This window comes from Moschus berezovskii, chromosome 8 (genome assembly GCF_049115385.1).
Source record: "Moschus berezovskii isolate FMDL1 chromosome 8, NW_MosBer_1.0, whole genome shotgun sequence".
NCBI classification, from domain to species: Eukaryota; Metazoa; Chordata; class Mammalia; order Artiodactyla; family Moschidae; genus Moschus; species Moschus berezovskii.
The window spans coordinates 96,384,807-96,402,290 of NC_142467.1; the positions used below are offsets into that span (position 1 = coordinate 96,384,807).

Sequence of the window (17,484 nt, forward strand, 5' to 3'; positions counted from 1 at the left end):
TTTGTAGTATTCCAAGTGTGGACACATCCCAGGTCATAAGTCAGTTCCCCGTGGATGGTCACTTAGGCAGATTCCAGGATCTCATATAAATAAAACAACAGCTCTCCTGAGATATAATTCACACACCATACACTTCACCCATCAAAAGTGCACAGTTCAGGGGCTTCCTTGGTGGTCCAGGGGTTAAGGCTCTGTCCTTCCACTGCAGAGGGCATGGGTTTGATCCCTAGTCTAGAAAGTTCCACATGCTATGAGGTGTGGTCAAAGGAAAAAAGAAAAAGTGCACAGTTCAGTGGGTTTTCATATATTCTCAGAGTTGTGCTCCATCACTTCAAGTTTAGAGCGTTCCCTCACACAAAAAGAAACTCCGTCCCTATAAACAATCATTCCTCATTCTCTCTTCCCCCAGCCCCCCAGCAACCACTAGTCTGCTTTCTGTCTCTTTGGATGTGTCTGTTCTGGACCTTGCATGTAAATGGTATCATACGGTGTTTATTCTTTGGGGACTGGCTTCTCTCATTAAGCTTCATGCTTTCAAGGTTCAACCACATTGCAGCGAATGTCAGTACTTCACCCCTTTTTCAGGCTGAATCGTATTCTCTTGTATGAAAAGACCACATTTTTTTATCCTTTTTTTAAATTAGAGGATAATTACTTTACAATATTGTGGTGGTAAAACAGATAACCACATTTTTTTTTTTTGACCATGGGGCATGCACGCTCTTCCCTGTGCCCCCTGCAATGGGAGCACAGAATTTTAATGACTGGACCACTAGGGACGCCTGGAGAGACCACATTTTGTCATCCATTCCTCCTTTGATGTTTCTGGTTTCTTGCTAAACGTCATCACATGTCCTCTCATGCAACCTCCTGCTGACACATATGGCTGCTTCATTCCAGAGACCCCAGAATAGCAGGCTTGCGCACACACACACGCACGCACACACACACGCGCGCGCACACACACACACACAAATGTGCTGGGTCACAGCCAGTGTGTATTTTTGTTGAAAAAGATGCCCTCTCCCCTTCTGCCTTCCCTCTCACATCCTGATTTCCTTCCGCTGTCAGCAGTTCCATGTTAGTTTAGCCATGGCAGAATTTTTCAATTGAAGGCTCGCTTGTGGATACACAAGTTCTCCCCAGTGGCACGATCTTAGGTCAGGGTCCCCAGATAACGCCAGGGGCTAGACTGCCCCTGACGGCTGGTGACCTCCCCAGACATCGACGAGTGCAGGGAGATCCCTGCTATCTGTGCCAGCGGCGTCTGCATCAACCAGATCGGGAGCTTCCGCTGCGAGTGCCCTGCGGGCTTCAGCTACAACAGCCTGCTGCTGGTCTGCGAAGGTGCTGCCATCCCCCTACCCCCACCCCCGGGTGGGATCCTGGTCCTTCTCCCACCCTGTGCTGTCCGGGCAAGTCATTTAAATTCCATGAATCTCAGTTTCCCCCTCTGCCTATGGGGCTAATGCCTTTTTGAGGGGCTCCATCCCACGTCACCCCCCTCCATGTGGTTCTAGCTGCTTCTGGAAAATCCAGGGGGAGGGGGCTGGATTTAGGGTCTGATTCTGCAGGAAAGATTTTCTTTCACTCCCCCCACCTGGCTGGCTGTACTCCCCAGATGTGGATGAGTGCACCAGCGGGGAGAACCCCTGCCAGCAGAACGCAGACTGCATCAACATCGCTGGCAGCTACCGCTGCAAGTGCGCCCAAGGGTACAAGCTGTCGCCAGGCGGGGCTTGCGTGGGTAAGTGGGGACATAGTCGGGAGGTGAGGGAGTAGGACAAAGCCAGACTCTGTCTCCTGCTGGGACTTGGGTAGGGCATGGTCCTGTCCGGACTTTGTTCCTTGGCTGTAGTTTTTTCTTTTTTTTGGCCATGTCACTTTACATGGGGGACCTTAGTTCTCCGACCAGCGATCAAACCCGTGCCCCCTGCAGTGGAAGCGCACAGTCCTAATCGCTGGAGTTGCCACCTTGGCTGTACTTTGGGGTGGGGGTGCTGAGGGCATCTGTTAATGGGGGAGTTGTGAGGATGAAATGGGAGGTGAAGTGTCTCCCCTGGGGCAACAGCTCACATGGGGAACTTCCCGGCAGGGACAGGCTCCCCAGCTGCAGCATGTGATGGCTCAGGACATGCTGTGGGTGGGAGCCCTGGGGACACTGTGCTGCCTGCCCTCCCTCAGGACGGAACGAGTGTCGAGAGATCCCGAATGCCTGTAGCCATGGCGACTGCATGGACACAGTGGACAGCTACATGTGTCTATGTCACCATGGCTTCCGGGCTTCAGCAGACCAGACCCTGTGCATGGGTGAGAGTGCCCGCCTGCTCCCACTTCAGTGGCCAGGCCATGAGGAGGCCATAGGTCTACACCTCCCCTGGGGTGGGGGCGGGGGCTTCTGCTCATCCTGGTTCACTGACTCACAAGTTTGAGTCCTGGCCCCTGACACCTGGGGTGAATAATTTACTCACCTCCCTGCATCTCAGTTTTCTCATCTGTGAAATGGGGGTAGTAAATAGTGCCAGGGATATATTTCCCATCCATGTGGGCAGGGCTGGGTACTGGAGAAGGGGGCTGGGTCCAGTCAAGCCCTCAGTCCCCAAGCTGCCTGTTGCCCTGGGTGAGCTGGCCAGGGGTCGGGGCCTTTGCTCTGGCAGATGTCGACGAGTGTGACCGGCAGCCGTGTGGAAATGGGACCTGCAAGAACATTGTCGGCTCCTACAACTGCCTCTGCTTCCCCGGCTTTGTGGCAACACACAACGGAGATTGCGTGGGTGAGCTGCCCAGCCTCAGTGCATCCCCACTGAAAAGTTGATCTTTGGCTTGAGAGGCACCACCTCTCTGAAATAAAGGATCTCGACCTGGGGATGCCTTCAGTAAAACAACCTCAGGAGGTTAAAAACTGGTTAACCACAAAGTTCTCCAAACCCCTGCAGTTGTCAGGTGCCAGGGTTCCCTTCCTAGAGCTTACACTCAGGTTGATAAGAAGGAGATAGCCAATACAGAGAGGGAGGTGAACAGTGAAGGCAAGATGCTGGTAATTTAGTACAGTGGTTCAAAGTGTAGATTACAAGTTCAAGTGGTATGAGTTCAAATCCCAGCTTTGCCATCTGCCAGCTGTGTGACCCTAGGCAAGTCACTTATCGTCTCTGGGCTTTACTTTCCTCCTCTGTAAAAAGGAGATTAGCAGAATAGTAGTACCTACCTATCTTAATATCAGATCAAATTGACTTCTGGACAAAGAATATTACCAGAAATAGAGTCAGTGTATGTATTATAAGAAGTCAGTTCTTTGAGAAGACATAGCAATCATAAATGCTTATGCAGCTAATAATGAGCTTCAAAAGGTAGGAAGTAAAAATTGATAGAACTGAAAATGAAACAGACAAACTCCCAGTTATGGTTAGAGACCTCAACTCTCCTCCCTCAGTAATAGAGGGAAAAGTAGAAGGTCAGTAAGAATATAAAACACCTCCACAGAGCTATGAACCACCTAGACCCAGATGATATTTATGGAACATTCCAGAATATACATTATTCTTAGGTGTACATGAACATTCACCAGGAAAGATCATATTCTGGGCCATAAAACAAACAGGTTTTTTTTTTTTTAATTGAGGTTACACAAGGTAGGTTCTCAGAATGTAAGGGAATTAAACTATTGTAGTAGTCAGTCAGAAAAAGATCTCCAGAAAACCCCTAAATATTTGGAAATTAAGCAGTGTACTCCTAAAGAACCCATAGATAAAAGAAGAAATCATAAGGAAAATTAGAAAATATTTTGAATGAAGTGAAAATAAAATACAACATAAAATTTGTGGGATGCAGCTAAGGCAGGACCTATAGGCAAATTCATAGCATTACAATGCTCATATTAGAAAATACTGGTGTCTGCTTCATAGGATAGTTGGAGAGTTAATATACAACTGCCATGTAAGTGCTCAATAAATTGAAGTCACAGCTGTCAAGTCAGTTTTTTGAATAGAAGTGCAAGGGAGGCTCAGAGCCTTAGGCTCTGTGGGTGACCCTGCTGGCCCATCTTCCCTCTGCAGACATGGATGAGTGCATCACCATGGTGGGGCAGGTGTGCCGATTTGGCCAGTGCCTCAACACGGCTGGCTCCTTCCACTGCCTCTGCAAGGATGGCTTTGAGCTCACAAGTGATGGGAAGAACTGCATAGGTGAGTCTCACCATGGGGTGTGTGTGTGTTAGCCACTCAGTCATGTCTGACTCTTTGCAGCCCCATAGATGGTAGCCCACTAGGCTCCTCTGTCTATGGAATTCTCCAGGCAAGAATACTGGAGTGGGTTGCCGTTTCTTCACCATGGTGCTGGAAGCCATCTCAGCCAGTCCCTGCTCCAAGCTGACCTGCAGTTTGTACTTTTGAGGGGGCATGACTCTATTTCATAACCATACGTTTATTTTAAGGTATAAAAACAGACAGAGCCAGCACACCACACCCGTGTTTTCACCAGGTTTGTGGTTTAGAGAATGACTGTCTTGAAAATCCAAGTTTTATGGTGTATGGAATAATAGAGGAGCTGAGTGGATGACATGGAAAGCATGAAAGGGGTCTGCAAGTGGCTTGAGATTAGGAACTTCACTCCCCCTCCCTCTGGACAACACCTGGCTTCACTTATAACCCCCACCAGGACCCAGAATACTCTTCTCCAGATGTCTTTGTTTTCCCAAGGCTCAGCCCTTCCTCTGGATCCAGGAGGGCTTGTCTGGGGGCCCTCGACCATTATGCTGGGACCATAGATGCTGGTCTCAGCCCCAGGGGAGTCCCTGCCCCCACCCCAGCTAGTGCTGAGACCCCTCCTCCACCTCTCCACAGACACCAACGAGTGTCTCAGCCTTCCGGGAACCTGTCTGCCAGGCACTTGCCAGAACCTTGAGGGCTCCTTCCGCTGCATTTGTCCCCCTGGCTTCCAGGTGCAGAGCGAGCATTGTGTTGGTGAGTATCTGGCCTCATCTCACAGCTCTGGGGCCGGGGGGGTGGGCATCTCTGGTCCTCTGTTCCTCCATCTGTAAAATGGGAATGCCAGCTGGACTGGTGGTGAGTGAAAAGATGCATTTAGGGGACTTCCTTGGTAGTCCAGTGGTGTAGAGTCCTCACTTCCAACTCAGTGGAAGTGGGTTCGAACCCTGGTCAGGGAGCTAGGATCCCACATGCCTGTGGTGCAGTCAAAAATTAAAAAATAAAACCGAATCACACACACACACACAAGATGCCCTTAGCACAGTGCTCAATGCAGCTCCATACACTTTTATTGTTATTAAGTTGCTCTCTCGGCTCAGGGCTCTCTCTCTGGGGCCCTCAGGCTTCCTCATGAATCCCATGAAATGGGCATGGGTGTGGGTCTCACTGGCCCAAACGTGGAATTCCTCACTCGATGAGTGATGGTCGAGGACTGGTCTGGCCTGAACGCCGGTATTATTCCACACCTGGTGACTTGTATATTCCCTGCTAATCTGGAGCGGTCTGGCCTGACCACCATTCATTCACTTGGATGAGGCTTGTGCGACCTGGGCTAACCTGGGCCAGTCTGGCCTGAGCAGACGGACTAGTCTAGAATAATGTGAGCTAACTCCATCCACTGTAGGCCAGTGTTACCCAGTGTTGGTTGGTGGTGGTTTAGTCACTCAGGCATGTCTGACTCTTTGCGAACCCATGAACTGTAGCTCCCCTGTCCATGGGATTTCCCAGGCAAGAATACTGCAGTAGGTTACCATTCCCTTCTTCAGGGGACCAGTCTTGGTTAGCTCTGTACAAATTGAGTCTCTAATGATGAACTTTTCCTGACCATGACCTCTACCTTGGAGACACCTTCTAGGAAAGACACACACACACACTGCCTGCCTGGTGCTCTGGCTCATCCTGAGCCCTGGGGACCCCACCCTGCAACAGTTCCTGGATCCTCCCAGGCTGGGCCCCACTCCATCTGCCCCTCCCTGCAGCTGACGCTGCCCCACCAGTGGAGGGCCCGCTGCTTCCCCCCTCACCTCATGTCCCTGCCCCTCCAGACATCGATGAGTGCTCCGAAGAGCCCAACCTGTGCCTTTTTGGCACCTGTACCAACAGCGCCGGAAGCTTCGATTGCCTCTGCCCGCCTGATTTTGTCCTGTCTGACAGCGGGCACCGTTGCTTTGGTGAGTCTGGAGCCAGGGAGCACTCAGGATAAGGGAGGAGGTGGGAGGTGGGGTGGGGGAAGAGCTACATCACCCAGAAAGGGGGCTTTCTGTTTCTTGTGTGGGTCTCCAGGAGCCTTGTCCAATGTGGGCTAGCCTCACCTGGGTTGAGCTGGTCTCTTCTCTCCCAGGTTAGGGCAACTCAATCAGTAGTTGTCAATCTGGTAGCCCGTGGTGAGCCAACCCCCTCAGTCTGTCTGTAAAGCCGAATCATGTCAGTGAAGGCTCAGGCTAGGGAATGGACATCAGTAATGAGAATTTGGGGTCTGAAGTCTGGGGTCCTCTGGCTCTTTGGAATGAGTTGCTTTGCCTCTCCAAAAAGGGGATTCTGATCAAAGAATTACGTGGCTAGATTTGACCATTCTGCCAACTTGGGATGACTCCCACAGCTGTGAATGTGGGGTGTTGCTGGAAAGGATTCTCAGCAAAAGCCCCAGGACTGACCCTCACTGGCCCAGGGTGGGTCACATGTTCGTCCCTGAACCAGTCACCATGGAGTGATCCTGAACTGTTCTGATTGGCTGTTGGTAGGGTCAGGACCACCCCATTCACAAGAACTGGGGGTGGCTGGCCCTTCTAGCAGTTTCCCTGGGGAATCACCCCCACAGACACACGGCAGAGTTTCTGCTTCACCCATTTCGAGGCCGGAAAGTGCTCAGTACCCAAAGCTTTCAACACCACCAAGGCCCGGTGCTGTTGCAGCCAGAGGCCCGGCGAGGGCTGGAATGACCCCTGCGAGCTGTGTCCCCAAGAAGGCAGTGGTGAGGGCCCCCCCTGCCCAGTCTCCCCTGGTCCTTCCTGCCTGCCCCCTCCGTGCCCGCTGCCCCTCGCCTGTCTGCTCTCCTTCCATTCTCCCTCCAGCCTTCCCCACACACAGGGGATGCTGCGGACTGCACCTGGCCACAGACCCTCACCTCCCTTCCCCTCTTGGTGTCCAGTCGCCTTTCAGGAGCTGTGTCCCTTTGGCCACGGGGCAGTCCCAGGCCCAGATGACTCCAGGGAAGGTGAGCTTCTCACCCACGTGCTGAGAGCCCCTGAGGCCACAGCAGCCCCCTGCATTCCTGCCCAGCCCTGTCTGAGCTCTCCCCTGCTTCCCCAGTCTCAGGTTCCCTCCTTGACCCATGGGTGGCCCTGGACACACACCCCCCCCCCACCTCCTTGAAGGGAAGGAAGAGACCCTGATTGTGGCCAGGGCGTGACAGAGGCCTGCAACCCCTGCCGCTTGCAGATGTCAACGAGTGTGCGGAGACCCCTGGCGTCTGCACGAATGGCCTTTGCGTCAACACCGATGGCTCATTCCGCTGCGAGTGTCCCTTTGGTTACAGCCTGGACTTCACGGGTGTCAGCTGCGTGGGTGAGGGACTCGCCCATCCCAGCTTGCTTCCCAGGAAAGGAAGGCGCTGGGGAGGGCATGTGCCACCCAAGGGAGCATCCCGCCTCTCAGCCCCTGTCACCCTGCCTGCCCACCTGTCCATCTCAGCAGTGCTCCCTTGCTCACTCACTCGTGCGTGCGTGCATTGCAGAGATTCACTTATTCACTCATTCACACGTTCTCACGCGGACTCATTCGCTCATTCGTTCACTTACTCTCTTGCTCGTTCACGCACTGCCTCACTTGCTCATTCACCTATTTTTAAAGCTTTTACTATTTATTTGTTTTTAATATTTAATTGCCTGCATCAGCTTTTAGTTGTGGCAAGCGGGATCTTAGTTACGGTGTGTGAACTCTTTGTGGCCACGTGCGGGATCTTTAGTTTTAGCGTGTGAACTCACTTGTGGCATGTGGGATCTAGTTTCCTGACCAGGCGTGGAACCCGGGTCCTCTGCATTGGGATTGCGGTCTTAGCCACCGGGCCACCAGGAAGTCCCTCATTCACATATTCACTTATTCACTTGCTGCGTGCCTCTGCCCCGAGGCCAGCCCTAAAGGTGCAGCAGATCTAGCCCTGTCCAGTCTGTAGACACTCAGCAGGAGGCAGACAGGATCATGTCAAGGGTGGGGGCTCCCTGAAGGCCCTGACCACCCCCTTACCTCCCCACCGCAGACACAGATGAGTGCTCCATCGGGCACCCCTGTGGAGAAGGCACCTGCACCAATGTCATAGGAGGCTTCGAATGTGCCTGTGCAGACGGCTTCGAACCTGGTCCCATGATGACCTGCGAAGGTAAGGCTCAGCCTGCCCAGACCCGGGCCTGTGAAATGGAGGCTGCAGAGGGTTGCGCTGACCTGAGAAAGGGAGAGGAGGTCTTTCAGGCAGACCCCACCCATCCGGCACCTCCACTGGTCTTTCCAGACATTGATGAGTGCTCCCTGAACCCCCTGCTCTGCGCCTTCCGCTGCCACAACACCGAGGGCTCCTACGTGTGCACCTGCCCAGTCGGCTATGCGTTACGAGAGGATGGGGCCATGTGCCGAGGTAGGACCCGCGCAGGCAGGCGGCGGATGGACGGGGCGCTGGGGCGCTCCATACCTCGGTCCCCAGAGAAAATGAAGAAATAAGAGCTGTGCCTCCAGGAGTGGGGATGAGTACTAAGTGATAAAGTGACAGGAGAGCTGAGGCAAGGGCAGGTGCAATGGGTCCTCTTTTGTGAGGGGTGGTTCTGCCTTTATTTTTATGAGAGGGGAGCGTCTCCTCAGTCTAACAGAACAGGACTCTGGCTCCGGAGGCCTCTCTGGTGGTGACTGGACATGCCCTGAATGGGCTAGCACAGTGGGGACAGTGACTGTTCCCTTCCCCCCTGGGGACATGTGGAAATGTTTGGAGACACTTTTTATTGTCACAGTTGAATAGAGCTGGGGGTTGCTACAGGCATCGAGTGGCCAAAGTTGCTGTTCAGTATCCTACACTGGACAGAGCAGCCTCCCACCACAAAGAATTTTCGAGTCCCAAATGTCCATAGTGTAGAGGGTAGAAACCCTGGCCTGGGACTTGGTCCCTCAAGGGCTGTTTCAGGGTCAATGTTCCAGGGACCATGGTGAAGGTCATACAGATTCAGAGACCCTGATGTGGGCAGGGGATGCAAGTGTTTGGGGCAGTCCTGACCATCCCCTCGCACTTGACTTCCCAGGAAGTCTGGGACGGGTGGGGGAGGAACAGGCACTGGGCAGTGCTTCAGGGACCTCTCTGGGAGGCCACTGGAGGGTTGGAGAGTCCAGATTTTCACAGCCTGGAGCTGAGCCATGAGCACCATCGATCCATGGTCACCCACAGATGTGGACGAGTGTGCAGACGGTGAGCAAGACTGCCACACCCGGGGCATGCTGTGCAAGAACCTCATTGGCACCTTCGCCTGCACCTGCCCCCCAGGCATGAGGCCCCAGCCGGGCTCTGGGGAGGGCTGCACAGGTACAGAAGGGCTTCCCCATCCCATCCCACCATAGACAAGAGAGTTCAAAGCCAGAGGGCACATGGGCAGGCAGACATGGACCCTGGAGGTGGAGGCCAGCTCGGGGGACTCTGGCCTCCCCGCCTCCCCGCTGGCCTGCCTCATCCCTCCCGCCTCAGATGATGATGAATGCCGTGCCCAGCCCAGCCCCTGTGCCAACGGCCGCTGCATCAACAGCGTGGGGAGCTTCCACTGCGACTGTGATGAGGGCTACCAGCCCCGCCCCAGCCTCACCGAGTGCCAGGGTGAGTGTGACAAAGTCCCAGTGTGGCACCACCACCTGGGAGTTCCCCGAGGCGGGAACAGGGTCGGGGGCACCAAGGGGGTTACCCAGTCAGTCTAGACACATGTGTTCATTGCACGCCCCCAGTTTCCCTTCGTCCCTTCAGTCACCACCGCCCCCCCGAAAGATGAGAGCATGTCCCTGCTGCCCTATCATCACACCCAGGAAGAGGCCCTTCCAAAGTTCACCACTTCATGGGGCTAAACCTGGAGAGCGACCCAGTGGTACAGGTGTCCAGGCGACTTATCTGTCCTGGTTCCCAGTGTCCTTGTCGCCTTTTCTCGCCACACTCTTCTCCTGGAGCACAGTCTCCACCCCTCAGCTTCAGGCCAAAGGGGAGTATCCAGCTGCCTCCTGTACCACCCCAGCCTCCACGCCCCCCAGATGCAGCTCACCCCAGAACAAGTTCAGTACCTGATCCCTGAACCCCATCTCAGCGATGCCCTGCTTCCCACCCAGACCCCTAAGCCAGCCTCCCTAAGTAATCGGATGACCCCCTCCTCACCTCCGTGGACATCACCTCTCTGCTCTGGCCCCACTGTCTGTCCTGGAGGCCACGACCTTTTGCCTCCACGCTACCCCTTGACCATCCGTTCTCCCTGCGGCCAGAGGGGTGTGGCCCTTTGACCTCAGGAAGCCGCCCTCATCTACAGCCCAGGGGGTACCCCTCGGATTTGGGGTCTATAGGTTCTACCATAGTCCAGCCCCAGCCGCCAGAGGGCGTTTCACAGTGCTAGACCAGGGCGAGAAGGGGGCGGGCAGGCTTCCCTGGTTAAAACTCCACGCTCCCACTGCAAGGAGCTAGGGTTTGATCCCTGGTCGGGGAACTAAGATCTTCCATGCTGCATAATGCACCCAAAGTTGGGGGGAAAAAACACAGTGCTGGACGACCGCAGTTTAGAAGCCGCCACCCAGTGGACATGCGCAGTCGGGTCGGAGATGCTGGAACCTACATGTCGATTCTCAGCACCGCCGATGCCCTTGGGGAAGGGGAACCTGGAAGGACAGCTTTTCCTCCCGCACGTCATCTCCACCTGCTCTCCCCAGACATCCGGCAGGGGCCCTGCTTCTCTGAGGTGCTGCAGGCCACGTGCCAGGCTCAGTCCAGCAGGGGCGAGGCGGTCACCAGGGCCGAGTGCTGCTGCGCGGGTGGCCGCGGCTGGGGCGCCGGCTGCGAGCACTGTCCGCTACCCGGCACGTCTGCCCACCGGCAGCTGTGCCCCCATGGCTCGGGCTATACTGCCGACGGCCGAGGTGGGTAGTGTTCACTGTCGTGTGTCTGCTGCGGCCAGTGTTAGTGTGTGTGAACTGGTGTGTATGCATCTCTGTGCCGGCGGGTGGGTGGACCAGTGTGAATCACAGCCCATTCGTCGCTCTGTGGGTGTGTGTGTGTGAACTTGGGTGGATGGGTGAGCAGGTATGTGAACCAAAGTGTGTATGTATGTGTGTGTGTGTGTGTGTCCTTTGTTCTGGGTGTGTGGAGGCTCCTTAGTGTGTGAGAGTGTGAGCTGGTGTGCATCTCCTATGAGTGCAAGCTGGTTGAGCATGTGAGCTGTTGTGTGTGTGTGCGAGCTTGTTAGCATGTGTGTGTGCGTTTGCTGGTGAGTGTGGGGCTGGGTGGGGAGTTCACACCAGAAAGTGGATGAGGAGTGAGCTGGTTCAGGATTCCGATAAGCGTCTGTGAGGATGGGCACGTGTGTGAGCGAGTGTGCGTGTCTGACCCAGAGGAACCCATGAGTGTGTGTCCTTGTGATTCTGTAGAAGTGTCTGAGCAGGTGACTGGCATGTCCGTCCCTGCCTCCATGTATGTGTCTGGGGTGTTCTGATGGGGTGTCGCTGGTCAGGCTGTGTGTCCCCCACCCTCAGGGTTCTCAGTGTCCAGTAGGAGGAGCTTCATAAGCCTGAGTGTGGGGATCACAGGGGCTGGGTCTCCAGCTCCGGGGTGCAGGGAGGGGAAGCAAGGGCTGGCCTTACCTCCCAGGAGAGTGCTGGTGGCCCCGAGGGAGGTGGCGTGTCCCGGTGACCGAGGTGGGTAGCCCCAGCCAAGCCCTGCTTGTCCTCAGATGTGGATGAGTGCCGTGTGCTCCCTCACCTGTGCCCTCACGGTGAATGCATCAATAGCCTTGGCTCCTTCCGTTGCCACTGCCAGGTCGGGTACGCGCCTGACACCACTGCCACAGCCTGCCTAGGTGAGCCCCCGCCCCCTCCCCTGAGCCTCTCCTTATAGCACCTGGCACATGCTTCCATGAGAAAACCAAGTCCAGAAAGCAAAGCAGCTGTGTTTCTTTCCTCCACCCCACAAATTTGGGCTGCTTTCCTTCTGTTATTTGGTGCATCCTAAGATTTTCAATTACATTGTGTAGCAGGGGTTCGTCTAATTCAGGGTCAGCAAACTCCTGCCCAAAGGCTGAACCCAGCCCGCTGCTTGTTTTGTGAATAAAGTTTTATTGTCACACGGCCACGCCTGTTTGTCTCCTCACACTCTGTGGCTGTTTTCCCTGCTACAAAAGCAGAGTTGAGTAGTTGGAATTAAGACCACAAAGCCAAATATATTTACTCTCTGGCTTTTTTGCAGAAAAAAATGCTGGTTCCTTGGGTAAGCCCACAGATTCTGGTTGTCTAGGGTCTGAGAAAGAGGCCTCAACTGGGCCTGGGTGGAGACTCCTGCCCCTGAGCCCCCAGGAATGTCTGACCCTTCTGAGTGCTGTGTCCCCTCTAGATGTGGATGAGTGCAGCCAGGCCCCCACTCCATGTCCCTTCCTCTGCAAAAACACTGAGGGCAGCTTCCTGTGCGCCTGCCCCCGTGGCTACCTGCTGGAGGAGAATGGCAGGCTCTGTCGAGGTGACATCCCTCTTCCCACACCCACGCCCCATGGGGCCCTGTCCCTGTCCTCCCCAGGGGCTCCCCCTCCTGCTGCATGGGTTCAGCTTCCGTCTCCAGGGTGTCTCCCCTGGGAAGCCCCCAGCCCCAGCAGGCCCTGCCCTGAGCCCACCAGGACCCTCTGTGTCACAGACCTGGATGAGTGCTCCTCCAGGCAGCACAACTGCCAGTTCTTCTGCGTCAACACCATCGGTGCCTTCACCTGCCGCTGTCCCCCCGGCTTCACCCAGCGCCACCAGGCCTGCTTTGGTGAGTCCCCTCAGCCCTCCCTGGCAGCACTACCCCAGCCTTCACCAGATAAGAAGCAAAGGCACAGTGTGGGCCAGATGTCAGGGACCCAGGGGTGATCAAAGTCCTTGTTCTGTCACTGTTTGCATCCTGGTGGTGTCTGGACCTCAGTCTTCTTCCTCGCCCTAGGAACCTAGGAGGCCACCCTCAGGAGTCTCTCTGACCTTGGCCCAGGACACCTACCCTCACCTCTGACCTGCTGAGTCTATCCCTTAGGGCTTCTCCAGGGTGCTCCTAAAAGCCAAGGGGCTTATACAGACCACACCCATCACATCTTAATGTCTTGTGACCTGGGTGAACCAGATCTCCCCCAAGGGCTGAGCCCAGTACAGGTGGCTTTGTTTGGGCTTCCATGAACTCAGCTAACAGATACTGAACACCTCTGTACTAGGCAGGGCTCTAGAAATCAGCAGACTCCAGCCCCCAGGTCAAGCCCAGCCCCCTGCTTGCTTTTGTCAATAAAGTTTTATTGGCACACAGCCATGCACATTCATTTACATATTGTCTGTGGCTGCTTTTGCTACAACAGCAGAGCCTAGTAGTTGCAACAGGGTAAATGATGTTTGCTACCTGGTCCTTTACAGAAGCAATTTGCTTCATCCTGTTCTAGACCCTGAGGGTACAGGACATGATTCAGTTATACATAGGGTGGTTAAGTCGCTAAGTTGTGTCCGACTCGTTTGTGACCCCATGGATTATAGCCCACCAAGCTCCTCTGTCCATGGAATTTCCCAGGCAAGAGTACTAGGGTGGGTTGTCATTTCCTTCTGCTGTTTCTGTCCCAACCCAGGGGTTGAACCTGCATCTCCTGCATTGGCAGGTGGCTTACTTACCACTGAGCCACCACATGTGTATGTATACACGTATCTATTCTTTTTCATGTTCTTTTCCCATGTAGGTTATTACAGAATATTTAGTAGACTTCCTTGTGAATATTTAGTAGGTCCTTGTTGGTTATGTATTTTATATAGTAGGGTGTGTATATTAATTTCAAACTCCTACTAATGCATCCCTCCCCATTGCCTTTTCCCCTTCGGTAACCATACATATTTTTACTGTGTCTGTGAGTCTGTTTCTGTTTTATAAATAAGTTCATATCAGTTCAGTTCAGTCGCTCAGTCGTGTCCGACTCTCCGCGACCCCATGAATCACAGCACGCCAGGCCTCCCTGTCCATCACCAACTCCCGGAGTACACTCAAACTCATGTCCACAGAGTCGGTGATGCCATCCAGCCATCTCATTCTCCGTCGTCCCCTTCTCCTCCCGCCCCCAACCTTTCCCAGCATCAGAGTCTTTTCCAGTGAGTCAACTCGTCTCATGAGGTGGCCAGAGTATTGGAGTTTCAGCTTTAGCATCAGTCCCTCCAATGAACATCCAGGATTGATCTCCTTTAGAATGGACTGGTTGGATCTCCTTGCAGTATAAGGGACTCTCAAGAGTCTTCTCCAACACCACAGTTCAAAAGCATCGATTCTTCGGCGATCAGCTTTCTTCACAGTCCAACTCTCACATCCATACATGACCACGGGAAAAACCATTGCCTTGACTAGACGGACCTTGGTCGGCAAAGTAATGTCTCTGCTTTTTAATATACTATCAAGGTTGGTCATAACTTTCCTTCCAAGGAGCAAGCGTCTTTTAATTTCATGGCTGCAATCAGCATCTGCAGTGATTTTGGAGCCCAAAAAAACAAAGTCTGACACTGTTTCCACTGTTTTTCCATCTATTTCCCATGAAGTGATGGGACCAGATGCCATGATCTTTGTTTTCTGAATGTTGAGCTTCAAGCCAACCTTTTCACTCTCCTCTTTCACTTTCATCAAGAGGCTTTTGAGTTCCTCTTCACTTTCTGCCATAAGGGTAGTGTCATCTGCATATCTGAGGTTATTGATATTTCTCCCAGCAATCTTGATTCCAGCTTGTGCTTCTTCCAGCCCAGCGTTCCTCATGATGTACTCTGCATATAAGTTAAATAAGCAAGGTGACAATATACAACCTTGACGCACTCCTTTTCCTATTTGGAACCAGTCTGTTGTTCCATGACCGGTTCTAACTGTTGCTTCCTGACCTGCATACAGGTTTCTCAAGAGGCAGGTCAGGTGGTCTGGGATTCCCATCTCTTTCAGAATGTTCCACAGTTTATTGTGATCCACACAGTCAAAGGCTTTGGCATAGTCAATGAAGCAGAAATAGATGTTTTTCTGAAACTCTCTTGCTTTCTCCATGATCCAGCGGATGTTGGCAATTTGATCTCTGGTGCCTCTGCCTTTTCTAAAACCTGCTTGAACATCTGGGAGTTCACGGTTTACATACTGCTGAAGCCTGGCTTGGAGAATTTTGAGCATGACTTTACTAGCGTGTGAGATGAGTGCAATTGTGCGGTAGTTTGAGCATTCTTTGGCATTGCCTTTCTTTGGGATTGGAATGAAGACTGACCTCTTCCAGTCCTGTGGCCACTGCTGAGTTTTCCAAATCTGCTGGCATATTGAGTGCAGCACTTTCACAGCATCATCTTTCAAGACTTGAAATAGCTCAACTGGAATTCCATCACCACCACTAGCTTTGTTCGTAGTGATGCTTTCTAAGGCCCACTTGACTTCACATTCCAAGATGTCTGGCTCTAGGTCAGTGATCACGTTATCGTGATTATCTTGGTCGTGAAGATCTTTTTTGTACAGTTCTTCTGTGTATTCCTGCCACCTCTTCTTAATATCTTCTGCTTCTGTTAGGTCCATACCATTTCTGTCCTTTATCGAGCCCATCTTTGCATGAAAAGTTCCCCTTGGAATCTCTAATTTTCTTGAAGAGGTCTCTTGTTTTTCCTATTCTGTTGTTTTCCTCTATTTCTTTGCATTGATCACTGAGGAAGGCTTTCTTATCTCTCCTTGCTATTCTTTGGAACTCTGCATTCAGATGCTTATATCTTTCCTTTTCTCCTTTGCTTTTCGCCTCTCTTCTTTTTACAGCTATTTGTAAGGCCTCCTCAGACAGCCATTTCGCTCTTTTGCATTTCTTTTCCATGGGGATGGTCTTGGTCCCTGTCTCCTGTACAATGTCACGAACCTCCGTCCAGAGTTCATCAGGCACTCTATCAATCAGATCTAGTCCCTTAAATCTATTTCTCACTTCCACTGCATAATCATAAGGGATTTGATTGAGGTCATATCTGAATGGTCTAGTGGTTTTCCCTACTTTCTTCAATTTAAGTCTGAACTTCGCAATAAGGAGTTCATGATCTGAGCCACAGTCAGCTCCTGGTCTTGTTTTCGCTAACTGTATACAGCTTCTCCATCTTTGGTTGCAAAGAATATAATAAGTGATGTCACATGATATTTGTGTTTCTCAGTCTGACTTACTTCACTTAGTATGACAATCTCTAGGTCCATCCGTGTTGCTTCAAGCGGCATTATTTCATTCATTGTAGTATTACTAACCACAGTCACCATGCTGTACATTACATCCCATGATTTATTTTTAACTGGAAGTTTGTACCTATGACCCCCTTAACGCCTTTCATTCAGCCCCCCAAAACCCTTCTCTAACAACCACGAGTTTATTCTCTGTATCTGTGAGCTTGGCTTTCTTATTTTGTTTTTAGATTCCATGTATAAGTGGGATCATATGGCATTTGTCTTTCTCTGTCCAACTGATTTCATCTTAGCAAAATACTCACAAGGTCCAACCAACCATGTTATCATGAACAGCAGGATCTCCTTTTTTATAGTTGAATAATATTCCATTGTACCTATGTAACACATTTTTCTTTTTTCATCTGTCTTTGGACACTTAGGTTGTTTCAGGTCTTGGCTATTCTGAATAATGCTGCAACGATCATGGGGCTGTGGATATCTTTTCGAGTTAGTGTTTTCATTTTCTTTGGATAAACATACCCAGAAGAGGAATCACTAGAGGCCTGAAATTTTAAAACAGAATTAATGACAAGCCTCATTGAAAGAGGAAATTTGAGCACAGTTTTGAAGGAGGTGAGCCGTGTGCATCTCTGGTAAAGGAGTGAGCATGTCCAGCCATGAAATGACAGGCATTCCCCTTCTTCTGCTGTTGTTCAGTCACTTTCCCTCCTTCCTAAGGTGAGCACACTTAACGTGGCATCTGTGTGTGTGCAGCTGTACGTATGTGCACACAAAGGCTTCAGTTCAGTTCAGTTCAGTCGCTCAGTCGTGTCCGACTCTTTGCAACCCCATGAATCACAGCACGCCAGGCCTCCCTGTCCATCACCAACTCCCGGAGTTCACTCAAACTCATGTCCATCGAGTTGGTGATGCCATCCAGCCATCTCATTCTCTGTCGTCCCCGTCTCCTCCCACCCCCAATCCCTCCCAGCATCAGAGTCTTTTCCAGTGAGTCAACTCGTCGCATGAGGTGGCCGAAGTATTGGAGTTTCAGCTTCAGCATCAGTCCTTCCAATGAACACCCAGGATTGATCTCCTTTA

General features: G+C 52.3%; 1 protein-coding gene across 1 annotated transcript in view; it reads left to right on the top strand.

The window, feature by feature from the left end:
- Positions 1 to 17,484, top strand: part of FBN3 (fibrillin 3) — a 123,242-nt gene that overhangs the window by 97,261 nt on the left and 8,497 nt on the right. Inside the window, 18 exon segments of the mRNA XM_088839315.1 lie at positions 1,222 to 1,347; positions 1,622 to 1,747; positions 2,185 to 2,310; positions 2,658 to 2,774; positions 4,053 to 4,181; positions 4,839 to 4,958; positions 6,029 to 6,154; positions 6,802 to 6,954; positions 7,132 to 7,197; positions 7,422 to 7,547; positions 8,239 to 8,358; positions 8,488 to 8,610; positions 9,406 to 9,540; positions 9,700 to 9,825; positions 10,911 to 11,117; positions 11,927 to 12,052; positions 12,583 to 12,705; positions 12,877 to 12,993. Of these exon segments, the coding sequence (XP_088695441.1) occupies positions 1,222 to 1,347; positions 1,622 to 1,747; positions 2,185 to 2,310; positions 2,658 to 2,774; positions 4,053 to 4,181; positions 4,839 to 4,958; positions 6,029 to 6,154; positions 6,802 to 6,954; positions 7,132 to 7,197; positions 7,422 to 7,547; positions 8,239 to 8,358; positions 8,488 to 8,610; positions 9,406 to 9,540; positions 9,700 to 9,825; positions 10,911 to 11,117; positions 11,927 to 12,052; positions 12,583 to 12,705; positions 12,877 to 12,993 (2,292 nt within the window).